Below are 20260 nucleotides of genomic sequence, written 5' to 3'. Positions count from 1 at the left end.
CGACTGAAACAAATCAAGTTATAGATGATTATATATTACGTTACAGATCATGTATTTTTCAAATAAATAAATGAGGTACATTTAAAATCAAACCATCACAGCAATAACAACATGAAATGAACGATACTGAAACTGTTAAATGTACCAAAACATTTTGACTTCTCCAAGTCATAAAAAGGTGTGTGATTGTCAAAAATATGTGTATGAAACATGAAACCTCACAAAAAATAATGGTTTTATAATCTATAATACAACCAGGAGCACATTTAAAGGACTTACATACATGTTAGTAAATCCAATGAAATGTTTTGAAGACATTTTCATAAATACCAGATATATTTCATAAATACCACAATTGATTCTGTACAGTGAATACAGAGCAACTTAAATACACTTTTTGATGACAAAACTGCACCCTCAAGCTTCATTTTGCTTCTGTGACGTCTGAAAAATAAGCAGGACAATGTGAACATTCTTTTTTTGTGTGTGAAAACAGCACAAATCTGTCAGTTCTGCACATCTTATCAGAACCTGTGAGACTGCAAAAAAATATTTTCTTTGGCATTTTTGTAGATGTATTCTAGAACAAATATGTACCATTCCTAAAGATGCATTTATTAAAGAAGTAAAATGATTTAAGATGTTAAGCCTGTTTCTAAATTTAGTGAGGTAATGCTCACAATTCAAATTTGCCAAAATATTAAGTAAAAAAAATCATTCATTCATACAATTGGCAGATATATGGTCTCCTTTTAAACAAAAATGCAATTTTTTTTTTTCAAGAAAACATGGTTTACCATCTCTTACATCATTTTACTTCTCAAAGAAATGTATTTAGAATGTTGAGTTACTTATACTGCAAAACAAGATTAAAGTACTTAGTAAGAAAATGATTTTTTTGCAGCCACATGCGTTCGTATTTGTGTATTACAGCATCACATCAACCACAAACATATACTATGACGCCCCAAAAGAAGACTTCTCTGTTTTGAATGTTTCTATTTCGCGGCATGCACGACTAAACATCTGACCGTCCCCAAAAGCCTGTCTGTCAGCTTCTCAAAGGGCAACACATTCAAAGTTTCACGATTGAATTTTATTTTAATAGCGTTTCTGGTGGATTGTGGGTAAAGGACTAACACTAATGTGTGTAAACTCAAATCTGATGTCTATTGTATCTGTATATATACTGTACACACATACACGACTCTGACTGTAACACTCCATCAGAGCTTTTCGATCCTACCAGACTGGAGTGTTTAGGGATTGCTGTCAGACTCAGTTCCGTTGTGTCGGGGAGAGTCGTGGCGCATGATCTGTCGCGGGGTGCCGTAACCCACCATTCCGGACTGAGACGCTCCGCGATTGCTTCCCATCTGCATACCAATCAAACGCCTGCCCTGACGCAACTGCTCCTCGGAAAACTCCCTCTTCTGTACTTTAGCTTTCCTGAAACACAATAACAGAGATTTAAACACAAAAATCACAGCCACGGGGAAAATATAAGAGACCATTTCACAATTTCAAGGTATGTTTCGGTAAAATGATCATGCTTCTTTTGTTCTGTGAACTACTATCAATATTTCTACCAAATTTCAAATAAACTTATGGTTTCTATTTGCATTTTTTTGCATAAAATGAAACAGGTGAAAATAACAGAAAAGATGCCTTGTGTTGTTATAGTGGCATTCACTTTGGAGTTGTCTTATGTAGAAACCATTTTAATTATTGGTGAATGACCAATCGTTGAACTTTTCCTAAATACATGTAGAAATATGACTTTTGTACTGCATGAAAAGTAAATCTGAACGTGTTTTCTTTGCACTGTTTGAGGTCTGCAACAATACAGAGAAACAACATGGTTGGGATTAAAAATGCACTTTCTGATAATCTCTTCTGATTCTGTGATACGAAATGCATCAAATGTAGCATTCGGGCAGTCTGGAACCTTCTCAAAGTAACACCCTCCTATGTAGCTCACCTATGAAACCAGTCTTTGTTTCCATGGAAATGACCGTCGTCTTTCGTGACAGCTTCACTTCCCAGTGCCACAAGTGTCCTCTGGACCGCCGCCATGTCCTTCCCTTCAACACCCAACCAAACGCTTTAAACATGATTCCAAAATAAACACCAAAGCATCTTTCACACTCTTCACTGAGCCAATGAATATTACAAAAAAAATAAGTTTCCAGAGATATTTGTTTTTTATACGTTAACATTTTCTCATTGTCTGAACATACACTACGTGCATGGTATTATTACTCTATACTATGTATTATATGCCATAACACAAATGTAACTTTAGGAATTATGTTGAAATATATGTTATAAGTCATACCAAGAGATGCTTTTCAAACAGCATTTAAAAAGTTCTAATTGGCTGATTTTACTTTTGAGAATGAGCCAAATCATATATTTTTATTAAATAAATGTTAGCCGTCTAATGAAATAAATTAGCACGTTGGCACAATTCTCTTTTTGTTTTTACCTTCCCAAAGATCAACTGTCTGAAATATGTCTCCTCTATTGACTCCGTATTCCTCAGCGGCCTTCAGGAACTGCGAAATCTTCTCCATTTGTTTAAAGACCATTTTAGTTTCTGTAATTTTCTTAATGGGCTCCATACCACTCGGGTACAGACTGTTGATGAGACGGCACAGAATCTGTGACGGAGACAGAACACAGACACACCACTCAACGTGAATCCACAACACACACTCACAACAAGCATCACAGGCCAGGAACCCATTTCAGTCACATTCTCAATAATGCCACATCATCCTGCCAATGACTTTATATATCACAAAATGCTGCATGAAGGGCTTGTGAAAAACACTCAATAATTAAATGTTCCTTCTCCACGCATCCATCATTCTGCACTCATATAATCCGCACATACTGTTCCACTCATGAGCCATTTCTGGATGTTCTGTTTGCCAGGCTCCGGTCTCTCCAGGTCGTCTCCACACTGCGACAGGATCCAGTCCACCAGGCGAGGCTCCAGCTCAGCATCATACTTCTGGTCGATCTTCTCCTGGACCTCACGGCTGAGCCCGTAGCTCGGTCCTCTGTTAGCCATGCAGTGCTCAGACATCAACACCGACCAACAGGGCTGAATATCTGAGCTCATGCAGAACATAAACAGCACAAGATTATATTTGAATCAAATTGAGAATTGAATTGAAAATGCATTCACGTTTATGTCTCCATCATATATTGTATTGGAAAAAACACAGTCCATAATACATTTTTTCTGTAATGCATCGCATTGTTCTGAATAACCTTACAAAGAGAGAGAGAAAAAAAACAATGCGCGTTTCATCTTTTCGTCTCTTGGTTGGCATGCAACGCGCATCGAAACATGAAAGTGCGATGCCATCATATGATATAAGCTGTTAATGACCTGCATTTGCATTTTATCACGAATGCACTATCGATGTCATTAAAACGCAAACTGCACTCCTCTCCCTAACGAAAAATGTCAGGAGACAAATACGCATTTTTACATAAAATTAGACACGTATTATATTTGACTGACAGTGAGACAAATCTTTTCTACTCACCAGTGATGGAGGCTGTTTGTTGTTTTTCTCGTGTAATGTCCGTCTGTTGGGCATCAGTATGGACCAGCGTGTGGGACGCAGCGCAGCATCCGTCATCTACACCGAAGCCTCGCGCATGTACAGTGATGGAGAGGAGAGGGGGAGGGCTCTCACATATCGAAATTAATCGTGATTTTACTTCACTAACCATTTGTAATATATGCAGAAGGCTAATTAACTCACTACACTACAATATCCATATTTGTAGCTCGTAAAGCAAATGTGAAATAATGAATCTACCAAAAATCGGCTTCCATACTTAATTTATTAATAAAACTAAGGTTCATTTTCCTAAATGCACTGATGGAGAGGGTTAAGAGGTCGGAACTATAATAGAAAAACGCTTCATTGAAGCCATTGCTGTGTGTCAACGGCGCCGCCATATTGGTCAGGGCAAGACCTCCCACGGGAAGTACAATATTGCTTATGGCGAAAAATGACCATAAAAGAGAATAAATGATTTTTTGTTCCACATAGATTGCAAGATATTGAATGGATGCGACGTTAACATTTATCCAGAAAAAACAAAGCTCTCGAAAGTCAGTTTTGTATTGCACGTTCAAGTTATTGCTACAAAAAAGAGCATTTTCAAAACGACGTGCCCACAACAGTTTGTTGTCTTGTTGCAATATAACTACATAAATATTGAGCTGTCTTGTTATAGCAGAATGACACATTATACACACTAAAATATTATAGTAAATGATAGCCTACTGCTGAAACATAATGAAGATCAGAGTTAACATAGTGTATGAAGCGGCATCTAGCGGCAAGGTTGCGAATTGCACCTTCATATTCAATAATCATTAAATGTCAAAAAAGCAACTTTAAAAATGCTCATAAATCTGTGATCTTTAAGTCGCTTTTGTTTCTTGTGAAGCAAAAACTGATTTTTGATTTTCCAATTCATCTAAAGCATTTTGTAAATAAAGCACTTTAAACTGGACGTTCTAGCAGATATCTCTGATCTTTAAGAAAAGAAAACATTAGCTGTTCCTTTGTGTTCAGCCCTGACATCAGCAAAGCTGCCTCAGCATTCTCTATTGTCTTCAATCCATCAATCCATCACTCAGTCCACATCAATCACTGTCGGCCTTGTGTGTGCATTCAGCTGTGCTCTCACAGTCCTCAACATGTCCATGTACAAGCTGCTGTTCTCACCGGCAAACTAAATAAAGACTTGCATTTGCTGTTTAGGGTTTATAATGATTCATAGCAGCGAATGACAAATACTCACTTAGCCATATAAGGGTCAAACAGCAGGATTTCCATGTCCATTATACTGAACATCTGCTCAGTGCAGTCCAATATTCATTTGCCTGTCAAATACAGACGATATTAACATATTTAGTTCTCTTGAAAACATTTAAAACTCTTTACAAAAAGTTACATGAACAGTGAAAGTTTAGTTTGAGTACTTTTACAAATGGTTTACCTGCTCTGGTGGTGTGTCCCCATAGGTTGTGAGAATGGTTGGTGTACTAGTATCCTGAGTCTCTTTAAACTCAAATTTTGTTCAGGACATTTATATGAATGTTTGAAATTTTAAATATGTGACAACTTGCCCCAACCTCACAGTCAAAGAAATATAAACCAAGAATGAGTCATTCACAAACTAAAACTTGTGCATTGACATGATTGAGTCTCGGTTAATGTTGATCATGTTATTATTTACTACATCTGAATGTGTTTGTTCTTGTTTCCTTATAAATATTATTGAGAAGTATTACCCAAACAAAATTGAACTCGCCACCTATCAGGGCCATAACCTCATGCTCTTCAGTGTGATAATGTTCTGTAAAAAAAAACAAGAGTGCACATTTAATGCCAAGAATCATTTTTTGAATTAAACATATAAACTAATAATGGTACTCCATATTTTAAATGTAATAGCGGCTTTTTCATTTATTTATGTAGAACTTCCATATGTTTCATAATTATCTGTATACATGTCATTTTAAATGAAGAAAACGTGTTCTGAATGTCACAACCTAAGTTCTGTTATATTAAAGTATGTCACCATCTGTATCTTTATCCACATGGTTAAGTAGTTCCCAAAAACAAAGTGCACTATATGAAAAAATGTCAAACTATACCACAAAAAGGCATACATTTTAATGAAAGGGGAAAACATCAGACAGGCAGGCGAATAAGTGTGGAAAGAATTAAATAAAAATGGTATATTTAATAATCTTAGTAGAGTTTTAATGTTCAGTCTGACTTTGACTAAAAACAGATTCAACAGATGTTTTGTTATCAAACACAAAGTAAATAAACAAATATATATAAAAAAGTAAGGATCAAGATTAAGAAATTAAATAATAAAAAATATCCATAACACAAGTTGCATTAAAGAAAATATCATAAAGAGTGTCATATTGCATAACAACATCGCATCATTCAAAACTTAATTTTTAACCTTTACAGAACAAATGAGCCGCCACTTTATATATGTGAATTAAACAATAAAATCATAAGAAAAGAGAAAAAAGCAAACTGAAAAGCCTTATGAACACTGCATGACAAAACTGATCCTGAGACAAAAAATTCAAGACACTTTTATATAACATTCTCATTTATCAATTAACAGCAATAAACACAAATTGCTCTATAAAAGTTTTGATTTGTCAGGTTGATGTGAGTTGTGAGTTTACCTGTGCTGTTGGATGTGAAGGAGCTGTGATGAGGAGAGTCCGTGTGCAGAATGTGAAGCAGTGTTGCGAGACGCTGAAGGACTCTTTCACAACATCCCTGAACACACAGCACTGATACTTCATAACCACAAAACTGAGTTATCCATTGAAAATCTTTTCTCAATAAATCTCAGAACATGCATTAACAGTATAAAGTGGGCCAAAATGAATCACGCATGACCCATATTTAAAAATGCATGATTGGATTACAGTATGTATGTATATACCATACGTAAAGTGGTGCTTACCCAGAATGCACTGCTTCTGGTAGACAAAATAATATTTGCCCAGATATATTTGCTAAACATACTGAGATTAAAATGAGACGTTACAACATGCAGGATAAGCTACAGTATATAAATGAAATAGTGCCACATTCTCTAACCATCATAGATCTTTAATAAGAGAAAGATTTATAGCATAGACTTATACATATTTGACAACAGAACATACATAATTTTAAAACATACTTTTGGAAATGTTTAAAGGGATAGTTCACCAAAAATGAATATTCTGTCTTTATATTACCACCCCCTGGTTGTTCCAAACCTGTATGAATTTCTTAGTTCTGCTAAAAACAAAGGGAGATATTTGGAAGAATGTCGGTAACCACTCAAATCTCACCCCCCATTTGCAGCCATAGTAGGGAAAATAAATACTATGGGAGTCAATGGAGAAGAGATTTGGTTGGTTACCGACATTCTTCCAAATATCTTCTTTTGTGTTAAGGAGAACAAAGACATGTATACAGGTTTGGAACAATCTGAGGGGGGAGTAAATACATTTTCAGATTTGGGTGAACTATCCATTAAATACGAAAAAAGAAGGTCCATGGAAGGTCTATAATGACATAAAACAAGACATAAATTTGAAAAAGCTTTTATACTGTTCACCAAAAAAAAGAAGGAAAATGTGATAATACTTTCAGTTAACAATCTGAAAAAACATGCACTACGCAAAAAGAAAAACGTTGTCACTGGAGGAAAAATGGCTTTTTAAATCTGTGGATACTACTGTAAAGGAAAGTACGACATGTAACACAGAAGGCAGCTGGTGGTAAAAAAACTGATAAAAAATATTGCATAGTGTAAAGTAAATATATATATATATATATATAAAGATATCTAAATTGAAAAACAAAACAAAAACACATTTTCTATTTTCCATCATCTGTCCCCAAAATACAGAAAGCTTGCATACGATTAAAACGGAACCTCTGGGTCCATTCTATATGCATGATCTTTCTTTTCCAGTTCACCGAAAAACAGTGATGCTCTGAAATAATGAGAGTAAAGTTTAAACCAAGTGAATACATGTCATTTCTTATTCTACACTTTGTCCAAGAAAACAGCTCATTACACACCTTTCAGACAAAAAAGACATTTTACACGAGAACCTTTAACACGGGTTTACATGACTGTATCTCAAGTGTGAAATCTGAAGTGCACAAACTGAAGACGTTAAGGTGTCTTCACATCTGAAACACTGTGCCATGCTACTCGTAAAAATGAAAAGTTTATAATGCTACAGGTTTAAGCGTTCCAAAAATGATCACATAAGAGTTGAACAAGAAAAAATATAAACAAGAATAATATGAGGTTCATGATACGATACATGTCTACAACAGTTTGGCATTTTGATTTGGGTTGAAAAAACCTGCACGAATACGTCCTTTTCAGACTTAATTGTATTTACTAGTGTTAAACAGATGCAATCTGTGTCATGAAAAAAAAAAAAAGAATAACATGCAACATTTCACAACTGAATCGCTCAGAAAGCTTCAAGGAACACTTCACTCTAAAAAAGATATACTGTTTACTTTTGATGTCCTAAAGTGTTTGTTTGGTGGAAAGCAAAAAAAATCAGAAAAATGTTCATTCTGGTCATTGGTCACAGAATGAAAATTCTTCAAAATTTCTAAAAGTCAAGCATGTTTGAATCCCCCCTCCCCCTGCATTATCTCATCACTCTGTTACCCCAGCGTGGTCAGTTTATCGATAAGATCATCTATAGTGTACACCATCAACTTAATGTCATCTTTCTCGGACATGCGGTGGAGCCCGTGTTTGCGAAGAATAACGTCTATGTCGTTGGAAAGCACTCGCTCGGCGACCTGCATGGAGACGTGCCAGGGGACGTCGGAGTCCTTGAGGCCGTGGATGAGACGTACGGGACAGGTCATAGGGATGGGGCTGTGGAGTATGCAGTGATTCTCCGCCTCCTTCAGAAAGTCCACGCTCAGATTATAGAAACCTTCTTCATTGTGCTTGGTAGGGAACTTCCACAAGCCCTGTTCTTCAACCTCCTTCTTCGTCTAGAGGATAACAGGAGATGTCTCAATTATCATCCTACTGATAAACCAGATGTTGTCATTTATTTTTACATGACTGTAATATAACCGCAAGTGTGACCTGACCCCTCTAAAATGACATTTACATAAGCAGATTTCTCTGTAATAAACCGAGCATAGCAAACCGCAACAAAACAACCTGGTTATTTAAAGCAGACAAGCGGACTCATGGCACCTCTATTGGCAGCGTGTGGAAGGCTGTGACGAAGTGATCGGCAGCTGTGGAGATGCCCACTAAAGCGGCGATCCTCTCCGGCCGTGAAAGAGCAGCCAACAGCATCAGCCAGCCGCCCATACTGGAACCTACCAGAATCTGACCAAAATGTTCAAATAAATGAGTCATGCATCTCTGAGTACATCATCAATCCATTTGCATTGAAATGAGTGAGACCTGGTAAGAGTGAAATTCAGTCTAGAATTGTGTTCATGCACTAACCTGTGGTCCTTCCACTAGTTCATCCAGTACATAGAGGACATCTTTCTTCCAAGCACCGATGTTGAAGTTTTTTATTTCCCCCTCAGAGGACCCACAGCCAGAATAGTCAAACCTGAAGACAGTTTATTGAACACAAGACAGATGTCAAGGTGGATAAACATAATGAACTCCATGCCCAAGCATATGACCAAAATATTATTACTGCATATTTTTTTCTCATTGCATTTGTTCTTGAATAGACTAATAAAACGCATGACCAAATATACAGGGTGTTTACCTGAGATACGAATGCCCTAAAGACTTGCAGAACTCTTCTAAAGCTTCTGCTTTCAGACCGCCCATGTTTGAGGCATAACCAGGCAGGAACACCACTCCTGGACTCTTCCCTGTCACCTTTCTGTACGCCAGCTTTGGCATGTCAGGCCGTGCCGCGTACTGTATCGTCGTCTTGTGTCGAACACCTAAACAAAGCAAAGACAATTTATGATGTGATGATATCATATTCAGTGGTGGATATCTGCAACACAGCACTGTACACAATACAGCAAAAAATTTAACTTTCCATTCTTCATACTATTCTGCAATTAACTTGAATTGGATTGCTTTTGTAGATATCTTTATTCTTTGTTATTTTGTATTATTACACGGCTCGTTTGAATGCTTGAGTCCGATTGGCCAGACATGACATTTGCAGGTTCGTTATTTCCACATAACGACCTCTCAAAACTAATAAAACACGGTAACCTGGATGCAGCAAATCATTTTGAAAGGGTTGTTTGACAATTTAAATATAAATGTATTTTAAAAACATATACGACATTATATTTCCAAAGGATTAAATCAAATTGCCTGTTCGTGACATTTGAACGTTGTTTCTTACCTTAAAACCGAAAGTAAACGCTTTTTCCTTGCGGAAGGTCAGCATTCGGTAAAAATTAGCTAATAAAATATTTCAAATTCACATTTCATGTCCATTTTTTTCCTCATGCGGCAGGTAGCCGTGTAATAAGAAGGATAATGTACTAGTAGCCAGCAGTATCAAAATCTGACTCCCCATTAGATTATGTCTCCCCTGTATCCCCTACGAAGGATAGGGTTAGGATTAGGTGTGGGGGGGGGCTTTAGAGGCAATCAAAAAGCCACATCCTAAGTGAATGAACCAATCAGAAGTAGGGGAGTCAAAATTCGATACAACACTGGCTGCAATAAGGCCCTTCAGTGTGAGGGCCCATATCACACTGTCGGCCTTATTTCTGCGATAACAACCAGCTGGCTGTACATTATCCCATACATAGCATTGTATGAGTTAACACTTTTTGTGTCTGAATCCTTTAGAGTTTAAGATTTACTATTTGCACTCATGTTTTGTTTACTTTCTGGTTTTAAACGTGAAAACTGGAACAGAGCTAGCTAACAGCTTATCTGTATAAGCAAAACTGAATATTTATATACATACAGTAACAAACCGCTTCACCCATCAGAATTTTATTGGCTAAAGGCCACCCACAGGATTGTGGGATACACGTAGCAGCAAAGAAACCGATGTTGCCTGTCTTTAGGAACACAACCACTAGATTTGGATGTGTGTTGATGTTATTCGTGTTTTTCCTCTAATAAGTACGTTTTTTTACTTTAATTTAAAATGCTTAATGTTTGCTTGAAGGGGCGAACGTGCAATTGATGAACTCAGGGAGATCTGTCTCAACAGGTTTAAAAATTCTTCAGGAGGAAATTTCCCAATAGATCAAATAAGCGCAATATTTATTCCCACAATTGTTGATTTTTAACGCATGTCACTTTACAAAGGCCTCAATTAATTTATGCTGATGGTGTAAACAGACATGATTATTAATGTTGAAATATTAATAAATAATAATTGTCTTTGCATGTCTTGAAATACAAAACAAATTTATGGAAAACACTTAATGTCACATAGCATTGTTTGATTATGATGAAAATAGTAATCTAATTTAACTTGTTAATTGTAGTTGACGGCGTTTGGATAGGAGGTCAAACACAAATGATTTCTCCCCATCCGTCATCTTCGCTGTACAGATTGATTTTCTTATCTCCGGCGCACTGAAGTCACCAAATCGAAAATGCAGATTTGCAATAATATTGCTATGACTTGAATATTCACGGTGAAAATAATCAAATGATAATCAACAAACAAACTGAAACTAGTAGACAAACATCCTTGTGTTACGCCAGTACGTACTAGTTCACTCTAGCTTTGTTGGCCACGCCTCCACATTTACGCCCCTTTGTATAACGCTGTCTTTAAATGATTCGCTTACCTGCAGCAGCGTGATGGGGGACGGCACATTTTCGGACAGGTATTTGAAGAAGTTTGCAATAATTTCTGAGCATTTTAATGCCGTGCTGCCCCGCGATCAGCGGAGAACAGAGGTTTGCAGATCACTCTACTCCTAGTAAAGTCCTGCAGGCAACAGAGCTCTGAGCGCCATCACTGCCACCTGCTGGCGTGGAGTACAAACGACAACACACGTTTTCTCAATCCTTTTGGCACATGTCTTCAATCAAACTTAACATTAACAAACCAGTAAGTACAAATAGCACATTAAATTCGATTCCTTGCCAACATCTGTAACAAAAGCTTGTTTACAATCCTAAATCCATCTCTCGAAAGTATATATGTCATAATAAGCATCATAATGGCAAGCCCTTGTGTCATGGATAAAGTTTTGATGTCAATGATTCACACTTTCTCCAAATGGGATATATACCAGCAGTACAAAGTTGTTACCGTTTGTGGAGTATTGCAAAGAGGCTGGACATGATTCACGTTTACGTATTTAGTGTTAGTCTGTCGATAGATGCCAGTGCAATTTCGTTGCAATACAACAAAAACAAAACACTTCAAAACTATTTTACAAAGAAAAATATGAACATAAACAAGTAAAGCCCTTTAGACAGAACTGTACATGTGGGGCTATATGGGGAGACATTGCAGTCTTTCATCTTCATTGAGTGAATGTCAGGAATCACCATAGAACAATTATTCAAATTAAGACACAGTTACATTTTTTTTACATATTCAAGTTTATAACAAAATCAATTGTGTAATTGTGCCAAATCCATTTGCACTTTGTTAAAAAGAATGAGAACTTGCTTGTAATATGATGCGCACAAGTTGTACATCTAAGATGTAGTTTTGGTTTTCTCCATCAGATGGCGCTGCAGCTCCACTACACAATCTCCTGAAAACGCTCTCGGAGGAGACTGAGAGAACGACAGCAGCCTGTTAACAGACTTACTGCAGGTAATGACTTCAGTCTTCATTTCTTTGTTTCAGATTGCGTAAACACATACATACCCAAAGCACTGAAGTGAAGGACGCAAGTCTAGTTAGTTTTACGTTTTTTTGTACCTGAATATTTATATATATATTTTAATTGCTTTACAGTAGATTAAGTTACATTTGGGGTATGGAGGTATGGTTGCTGTTTCTGCAATACAACAGTCATACCTTGGAAATTGGACACTTGTTGTTATCAATAAAAAAAAATCAAATGAAAAAAAAAGAGATAGGATCCTGCTGAACTAAAAACATAATAGAAAACAACCCAGACATTTGAAATGATTTAATGGTTATTAATGCAATTTTATTTGTTTTAATAAAATTGTAATACTGGTATTGTGTTGGGTTCTATTGGTGGGATGATAACCAAAATTCTACACTTTTAGAAATGATGGGTTGTAACTCATGGTACAGTAAAATACATTTTCTTGGTTATTTTAAACCAACATTTTACCCAACAATGTGTTGAAACAACCAATGATGCAAACTGCAAGAATAAATTCTGTAATGATTGTAGGGATGGTTAACTTAAAGTTGATGATTCCTATGGTTATGGAAACCACCGAACTTAGTTTTTTTAAGTCTTCTGACACTAAACATGTATATGTATATGTAAAGGTGTATAAGTCAAAAGAAAGACAGAAACTAGAGAATTAATGTGGATAAGCACGACAAGTATAATTTTGATGATACTTTTTGTCATTAAAATGTAACTTCCACGAATTAGTGAGTGATGTTTTCTGCTATGAAAACCTCTCGAAAGTGACATATTTTAACGATGTCCACCGTCAAATGGTTGTGTGTTAATTTGTTTAACTTTATGACAGAATGCGATTTAAACCGATATGATGCTGGTTCGCATCTCCCCCCCTTCTTTCCCTCGTGCACACGCCCCCTCATTTCCAGAACGATTCCTTGTTATGACATCCCGGTAAAAGGCAGCCACAGGGGTCTCTCACCTCCGCGCTAAATTCAATGTAATGAATGCAGACCCCGGCCCTCTGGCTGCTGAAAAGAGGCCAACAGTTTAGCTGCTTCGTTTCTGTTGCTTGCGACAGAGCTGATGACTAATTCCCATATTTAAATGTGAACAGGCAAAGCTGGCCCATTTGACGGCAGCCAAGCGCATTTTATCAGGTCAGAAAGACATCAATAGCACCGGGGGTAGGAGGTGGCTGGAACTGTTTAACTGTGCAAAACTCGATGCAAAAGAGAATGTAGCCAGCTCTGAACGTTTGGAAGCACGCAGGCGGATACGCGAGCGTTTTTGCGCATTATTGTGCGTCTTGTCTCTTTATATCAGTTTACAAGAGTTAACACTTGAAAGCGCAGTTCTGAGTCAGCCCTGTTCATTATTTCACGACCTCTTGACATTGCAGGTGCAGATCCCATTGGCAGCCTTTCTCATTGTCTCTTTATGGAGTGATTCAATTCTGCGTGAACAACATCAAACTGCGTGATACCGAGTTAAAAGATCGCGGCAGGCGACTGAAGTTTAAGTTTGCAATGCTCGTGTTTTCTTGGATGTTGTCGGTGATATCTGAGATTCGTTATTATCAGATTGGCAAAATCTATTTCATAAACAGAGATGCTCATACAAGGTCATGGTCGATGTCTGCTCTGTCGGTGGACATCCATGGGGTGCCTTTAAAGTTCACTCCTGCTGCTCCAGTGTCTGATCCAAAGAGTTGTTTGCGTGCCAATTTGAAAAAGGTTTTTGTAAAACACACAAAACTTTTGTTAAGTTACCAAGCTGAACAAGAGAAAAAAAATGGTTTATTATACCTCAAACTACCTACATCTTATTTTAGTTATAATGAATTAATTTCGTGTATTTTTTTTGGCTCTAAACGAGTTGCAATAAACTTATCCAAAAACTGTCCAATGATAGACTATATGTATTTGCATAAGCAAAGCATCCAAGCGTATCTTTTTCCGCATTATGTGGTCATTTAACATATGTTTAAAGAAAATCACCGTTTGATATTTAACGTAAGCGATTTTTGTGAGATTTGAATTTAAAAAAATATATGTAAACACACATATATTTTTTGTCGAAAATGGGAATTCTGCAGTGAGCCACCGCCACACGAACATGAACCCTAAAGTGTGCACTTATCGGGGTATTTTATTTTTATTTTAAAACATGTTACAGAGTGTCATTAACTTTAAGTGTAGCTAAATTGTGCTTTTATGGTTTTATCGGAGAACGTATCGAGTTTAAACCTCGTTTAAAGTTTGTTGACGCGCTGCGAGCCACGCGATTCCCAAGAAGCTCTCATTGAGAGGCCACGTGTCCGTTTCCAAAGCCTCTCCAACTTAACCACCTCCATTGTACGTCTAACCCAGATCGGCAGCGTCCCTCCACATAAAGGGATTTGCAATTTCAAGATATTCCAGCTTAAATGTTTTTGACAGTTCCCTCGCTTTCGCCTCGGCCCGCTTATTTTAACTGTGCCAAATGGGTCACCTTGGGTAGCTGTCTGCGCGCAAAGGGCTTTTACGCGCATTCAGTCCGAATTTTTTTCCAACTTTCCTTGACAGGGAAACCAGCTGCTGGTCGTGAAAAGACGGCTTATTAATTGTCCTTTGTCATGCAGAATTGCTTGATTTCTAAAGAAACATACAAAGGCTCTTTTTCAGGATTCAAGTATTTTGTTTCGTGCGCATTTTCAACTCATCGAATCAGCTGCAGCGCCTCACCGTCTACCAGACTCAGGTACTGACGGCCTGCCTCTTTTGTCCGCTTTTAATGCTCTTGTAAATCGGGCAGACTGATTTGTTACAAGCTGCTCTTTTAATCTGATAGATAAGAGACAAGTCTAAGAAAAGCCGTAAATGAAAAATTAGTTAGAAGAAAGACAAGGGCGAGTCTGCTAGATGGGGGTCTGTTGACTCAAGCGGCCCTCGAGCGTCAGGCAAGCCCTCTCAGCAGCCCCTTGTCAGGGTCACGTCAACAATTCGCCTTTCTTCCCCTAAAAAGACACTGTAGCCCTTTTTGCTTCAATGAATTGATCTGCGCAAAATTAAGAATAAATAAATTGAAAAATTTGAGCACCGTGCAGGCTTAGAACTCCCCCAGGGCGCATACCCCCGGGCTATTGAATGGATAAAGGACGCTTTGCAGAGGACGCACGGTGCAAAATAGGACTGTATGGTGCAATTAACAAAATGGTCTGATCCCATATCTTAACAAATGCAAATAGTAGAGTTTGGTTAAAATGTTTAAGTGAACAATTAAAGGAGAGTTTGCGCGAGCGGCGCAGCCCGTCCCCGATTCTCGATGGCTATTTAGTAAATCACAAGAGCCTTTGTTGAAACCCATAACTTGAAAATAAATTGACATAAATAACATTTAAAAACATGTTTAATCATTTAACATTTAAAGCGTCGTGAGGGTTATGTGGGCGCATGGGGACGCGCAACGCAGCATGAGTTGCAGCCTGAGGTGCAGTTCGGGTGCGCTTGGAAAAAAGAATAAAAATAAAATGAAAAACATGACAAAATATGAATGTTTATGTTTAACGTGTACTTTTTCATTTAACACACGCCTGTGTTTTCTCATAATATTAAAAATATTTCTTTTTCGATGCGAAGTCCTTTCCCATCACCACTTATTTTGGATACATTTAAGGAGTTATAATTATTTTTGAACGACGTATTCATATCGTACATGTCCTTTTATGTATCCAGTTATTTAAATCCATAAGCTTTCGTTATATCGGCGATCACCAGCGGAAAAGCCAAAAGATAATAATCACCGTAATCGCCAAGTGCGCGCCTCGACCCCTTTAAATAAATTAAAATACAAACATCGATGAATCTGTCGCGTTGATTCGCATATTTTATTCATTTGCGTATTATTGTCTGTGCATTAATACACTACTTGGGATTTTATTAACCCGCTCTCACGAGACTGTTAAGAACCGTGAGCTAAAGGGTTCAGTGTTTAACGGGAGGCCCCATGCATGGGGGACACCAGGCGCTTTCAGCTGCGTCCCCAGGGAACGCCAGGGAAACCAGATGAATACTGGTCTCTTTGGACTTCTTGACGGAGATCGATCCCGATGTACTTGAGTTGTGAATAGAGGAGTATGGAGACGCTTTGATTTAGATAAGCATATATACTCTCAACGCACCCAAACTCTCACGACGACTAGATTAGAGTAGAGTGCGTTATAAAAGTCAACATTTTATTTAAACTCTAGATGATTAAAAAAAATAAGTTTCTAGTCCGCCTGGACAAGAAGGTAACTGATTCCCTATACCGGGTTAAAGACCTTCTAAATGTTTAATAAAAGTAGTTGGCGTGCGCACCACACGCGAGCCTTGTCCTGGTAAGCGTCCAATTACCAATTGCGGTACCTTATAGACAGGTTTACTCTTAAATACTCTTAAATTCCTTTTGAATGTATTTTATTATATGGAATATATATCGAAAAATCCAGCTAATTCCTTATTCCTAGTGCCATGCAGTCATGTTAAAACATATGTTAGGCTATGTTCTCCTGTTTATCTGTGTATTTGATGTTTGATACATTTTTAGAATTACGCATATTTTTCCAAATGAGAGGTGCAGAACAATGTTTTCTTTCAGACGTTAAAACAAGAAATTTATAACATCTAAGAATGTGAATTATTGCATATTGCTTTCAAATGTGTAACCAAAATATTAGAGAAAGCAAAACATCAGCAAAATCCAACCTTGGAGATTTCAATGAAAGTTATTTGCGTTGCGTTATATTGGGTGATGTGCTTGTAAAACAAACTATGAGGCAACATTTTGTCTCTAAGAAATATTCTTTATTTTCAGTATTAAGATTTTTAAATAAATAAATATTCTCATTACAATAAAAGTACAATAACAAATTCTGTCACTAAAGTGACGCTATTTCATTTTCGCCGTTCCGTATACATCCCATATTCCGTCCCAAAGGATGTGCTTGAAGCTAACCTGCACTCAAATGAAATATCCAAAGTAAAACCAAAGAATAAGCTCTGTTCATTTCGGATTGTGTTGGAATATGGATGCTGAACTCTGGGCTTTAAATCGTTTTCGGGAGAAAATACAAACATAGAACATGTATACAAATGTACAACATTAAAGGGATGCGCAGACCCCGAACATATATAAAGGTTTCTTCTTTCTCGCTATTTACAGATGACAGCGCGCAGGTACCGTCGCTTTTTGGCTGCATTCAAGATTCCACAGGTGTGTGGCGCACAGAGTCTGTTGAGGTGGATAAGAGTTCATGGGCTTACGGACAGATCTCCGTCCTCTTTCTCCGATGTCGGTGGTGACATGGGCAGGTCATCCTCTTCCTCGGAGCACCGGACGGAAGATAGAGACGACGAACACTTGCAGTTATGCGAACCCGTCCTGTGGGAACCGCTTTTGCCTTCTTTTTTGTGCTTGACGCGGCGGTTCTGGAACCAGATCTTGACTTGCTTCTCGGACAGGTTGAGGTAAGTTGCGATCTCGATGCGTCGAAGTCTTGACAGGTACATGTTGGAAGTGAATTCCCTTTCCAACTCCAGGAGTTGCGTACTGGTGAAGGCGGTGCGCATGCGCTTGCTGCTCTGAAGTTGGCTGTTGTTGTTTTCTGTTGGAGAGAATTGAAACATTTAGCTACGTATATTATAACTAAGATCAGAGGAGTTTTGCGTAATGCATTTTAGGATTATTGACACGTTGTTGTGGAAGAGACAGACAACTCACCTATGGATATGCAGTGGAATTGGCGCGGATCTGGCACCGGATACGTGGCTTGGTATAACCCCGAGGCGCTGTTGAGATTTATACCGCTGGAGGTGGTGTGATGTCTGGATAGCGCGGAGTGACAGTACTGAGAACCGAATGCAGGAAAAGAAGCCTTGAGGAGTGGGAGAGCCGGAGGAGACGGGTGTAGGTGAGACGCGGTGACGCACAGCGGGCAAAAGCACAACAAACCCGCTTTCCGTGAGTGGCAGGTGCCAGCGGAGAGGCTGTGGAGAGGATGCGACGGATGCACGGCGTACGGGAATAACGGAGGGCTGCTCTCGCTCCCCTTCTCGCCGCTCTCCCTTAAAATCAAGGAATCCACAAGAAAAGATCTTGGCATGTTGACAGCACAGCGTGTCCTCACCAAAAAAGTCTGAGAGCTTCGAAAAGTTTCTTAGTCTTGTCTGTTCTGTAGCCAAGGTTGGACAGCGGAGTGATGCTGGGCAGAAAATGTTCCTGCTTAAATAGTTGGAGAGCCAGTTTGTCCATGTGACGGTTACGCTACTAGCGGCTGAGAGCCCTCAATAGGGTTTTGTGCCTTTTCTCTTGGCATTCACTCTGCACGCTTCCCTATTATTTCACTTGTTAACTAAATGAACTGCATAATGTAGTCTATTCTTGTCAGCCCCACCCACACTGCAAGAGGCGGTACTGCCCCTTCTCCCTTTTAAAATTTCCCCTCCTTTTATACTATTTCTCTTTAGTGTCGTTTTAAACTTTATTTTCTTTCTCACCCGATCGCACGGAGACTATTACTCTTTTAATTATTTCATTCAGTGAGGCGCATATTTACCCAGACATGGAGACTTATTAGACATGCAGTGCATCTGACTGATGTCACCGGGACTCCGTCCACCTGCAGCTCAGCCCATATTATTAACTATCCTAATTATTACAAGGCATACTGATAGCGTGATTCACACGTTTTGGGAATGTGTCATTTATATTTGTTCTGTTTTTGATTAGATGTAGGCCTACGTTTATCACATGAATATTTCTTTTACAAACCAAAACTTGAAGGTTTCGATGACAATTGGATTAAATGTTTTAACTTTGTTTCCCTTAAATCTAAAAACGCATACAAACGTCTAGAAAATACCTGAACATTTGTGCTTTTTACAACAATATGATGCTTTAAAATGAGCTCTATGAGGACTTGTCTATTTTGAGAAAAAAGACGCGTCACAACCTCAAAGCGATGAGGTTAAAGAACAGTGATTAATTCCTGCTTGCGGGCCCCCGCCGAGTCCGGGAAGGAATATATAAAAATAACCAGGTTTTCACTCTCCCAGCCCTTATTGAATGTCATTGTGGAGAGTTTTCAATGCGAGAGAGAAAGGCTCGAATTAAAGTGTGTGACAGCGGTGGACAAAGTGGCACAAAGCCGACTCTGTCAGCGAGAGCCCGAATGCGCGCGAGTGAAAGGCCCTGCCCGCCGCGCCCTGATTGAATTAAGTAATAGGAAAACATTTTCTTTCACTTTACGTTTGCTAAACAAGACGTTCAAAGGGAAAATAGACTACTAATGTGTGAGTAAACAGCAAAATGTGTCTTTAATGTTGTATTTTGAAAGCATTTAAAGTTGGAAATTCAGTTGTTTCATCACGAAGAAGCGCGTAACATAACATATAATTAACGAACGACATCCTTATCATCCTGCATTGTAAGATATGAACGAGCAGAGATTTTTATGTTCAGCCACATTAACGCATCTTGGTTACAGGTTATGTTTGTTCAGATTAGTGCATTTAACTACATTCACACGGACACCCGACCGGCATCCTCTTATGCGTAATGCATTGTTTATTTTTCCAGCTCTAAAACACAGTGAAAGCTTTTTGGATTTGCGCTAAATGCGAGCTACGGTGGTGGGTACATGATGGAGGCGACGAAAACGCGCCCGTGCGTCTGCCCGTTACGCGGCCATGTTTACGCGCATCAGCAGGTCTGCGCGTGACCTGCACATACGTCCATCTAAAAACCACCCGTGTACAACACTGATGGTCCTTGACAACCGTAACAATTATTCCTACCCTCTTATACTGTACATGCCCTGAAGCGAGCAGACTCGTTTAATAGGAAGCTCTTGTGCTCAG

The 20260-nt window shown here is 38.4% G+C and overlaps 3 protein-coding genes and 2 long non-coding RNA genes across 6 annotated transcripts in view; 2 read left to right on the top strand and 3 right to left on the bottom strand.

The window, feature by feature from the left end:
* Positions 1–13: 13 nt before the first annotated feature.
* tagln3a (transgelin 3a) lies at positions 14–3670 on the bottom strand. Its single transcript, XM_056745699.1, has 5 exons — positions 3564–3670; positions 2900–3120; positions 2489–2663; positions 1982–2084; positions 14–1449 (listed from the first exon to the last, which is right to left on the bottom strand). The coding sequence occupies exons 2-5, from the start codon at positions 3092–3094 to the stop codon at positions 1260–1262; spliced, it is 663 nt and encodes a 220-aa protein (XP_056601677.1). The 5' UTR covers positions 3095–3120; positions 3564–3670; the 3' UTR covers positions 14–1259.
* A 3488-nt stretch (positions 3671–7158) lies between these two features.
* abhd10a (abhydrolase domain containing 10, depalmitoylase a) lies at positions 7159–11533 on the bottom strand. 2 transcript variants are annotated; one of them, XM_056747333.1, is made up of 5 exons: positions 11379–11533; positions 9359–9542; positions 9082–9193; positions 8821–8958; positions 7159–8609 (listed from the first exon to the last, which is right to left on the bottom strand). In XM_056747333.1, exons 1-5 carry the CDS (start codon positions 11449–11451, stop codon positions 8268–8270), a joined length of 849 nt encoding a protein of 282 aa, XP_056603311.1. In that variant the 5' UTR covers positions 11452–11533; the 3' UTR covers positions 7159–8267. The 2 variants fall into 2 exon arrangements, with proteins under 2 accessions (XP_056603311.1, XP_056603312.1); XM_056747334.1 differs by lacking the exon at positions 11379–11533 and adding an exon at positions 11057–11281.
* On the top strand, positions 11523–17689 carry LOC130420187 (uncharacterized). Its single transcript, XR_008906589.1, has 3 exons — positions 11523–11644; positions 12274–12364; positions 17565–17689. It is a non-coding gene; the product is annotated as an uncharacterized LOC130420187 (long non-coding RNA).
* On the bottom strand, positions 17255–18644 carry gsx1 (GS homeobox 1). The gene is made up of 2 exons (XM_056747337.1): positions 18123–18644; positions 17255–18006 (listed from the first exon to the last, which is right to left on the bottom strand). The coding sequence occupies exons 1-2, from the start codon at positions 18502–18504 to the stop codon at positions 17654–17656; spliced, it is 735 nt and encodes a 244-aa protein (XP_056603315.1). The 5' UTR covers positions 18505–18644; the 3' UTR covers positions 17255–17653.
* Positions 17749–20260, top strand: part of LOC130420186 (uncharacterized) — a 21465-nt gene continuing 18953 nt past the window's right edge. The window contains exon 1 of the long non-coding RNA XR_008906588.1: positions 17749–17869. This is a non-coding gene — a long non-coding RNA (uncharacterized LOC130420186). The remainder of the gene's footprint in view (positions 17870–20260) is intronic.

Source organism: Triplophysa dalaica, chromosome 4 (genome assembly GCF_015846415.1).
Source record: "Triplophysa dalaica isolate WHDGS20190420 chromosome 4, ASM1584641v1, whole genome shotgun sequence".
NCBI lineage: Eukaryota > Metazoa > Chordata > Actinopteri > Cypriniformes > Nemacheilidae > Triplophysa > Triplophysa dalaica.
This window is presented reverse-complemented; position numbering and strand designations above follow the sequence as displayed.

What these genes read in the sequence shown, in the direction of transcription:
- tagln3a (XM_056745699.1), bottom strand. Translation starts at nt 3,094, where the DNA reads ATGTCTGAGCACTGCATGGCTAACAGAGGACCGAGCTACGGGCTCAGC. An exon ending in GACAGTTGATCTTTGGGAAG is followed by an intron (nt 2,085 to 2,488) that starts GTAAAAACAAAA and finishes TGGGTGTTGAAG; the next exon opens with GGAAGGACATGGCGGCGGTC. An exon ending in AACAAAGACTGGTTTCATAG is followed by an intron (nt 1,450 to 1,981) that starts GTGAGCTACATA and finishes ATTGTGTTTCAG; the next exon opens with GAAAGCTAAAGTACAGAAGA.
- abhd10a (XM_056747333.1), bottom strand. Translation starts at nt 11,451, where the DNA reads ATGCTCAGAAATTATTGCAAACTTCTTCAAATACCTGTCCGAAAATGT. An exon ending in CCCCCATCACGCTGCTGCAG is followed by an intron (nt 9,543 to 11,378) that starts GTAAGCGAATCA and finishes TGCTTTGTTTAG; the next exon opens with GTGTTCGACACAAGACGACG. An exon ending in TTAGGGCATTCGTATCTCAG is followed by an intron (nt 9,194 to 9,358) that starts GTAAACACCCTG and finishes AACTGTCTTCAG; the next exon opens with GTTTGACTATTCTGGCTGTG.
- gsx1 (XM_056747337.1), bottom strand. Translation starts at nt 18,504, where the DNA reads ATGCCAAGATCTTTTCTTGTGGATTCCTTGATTTTAAGGGAGAGCGGC. An exon ending in ATTCCACTGCATATCCATAG is followed by an intron (nt 18,007 to 18,122) that starts GTGAGTTGTCTG and finishes TCTCTCCAACAG; the next exon opens with AAAACAACAACAGCCAACTT.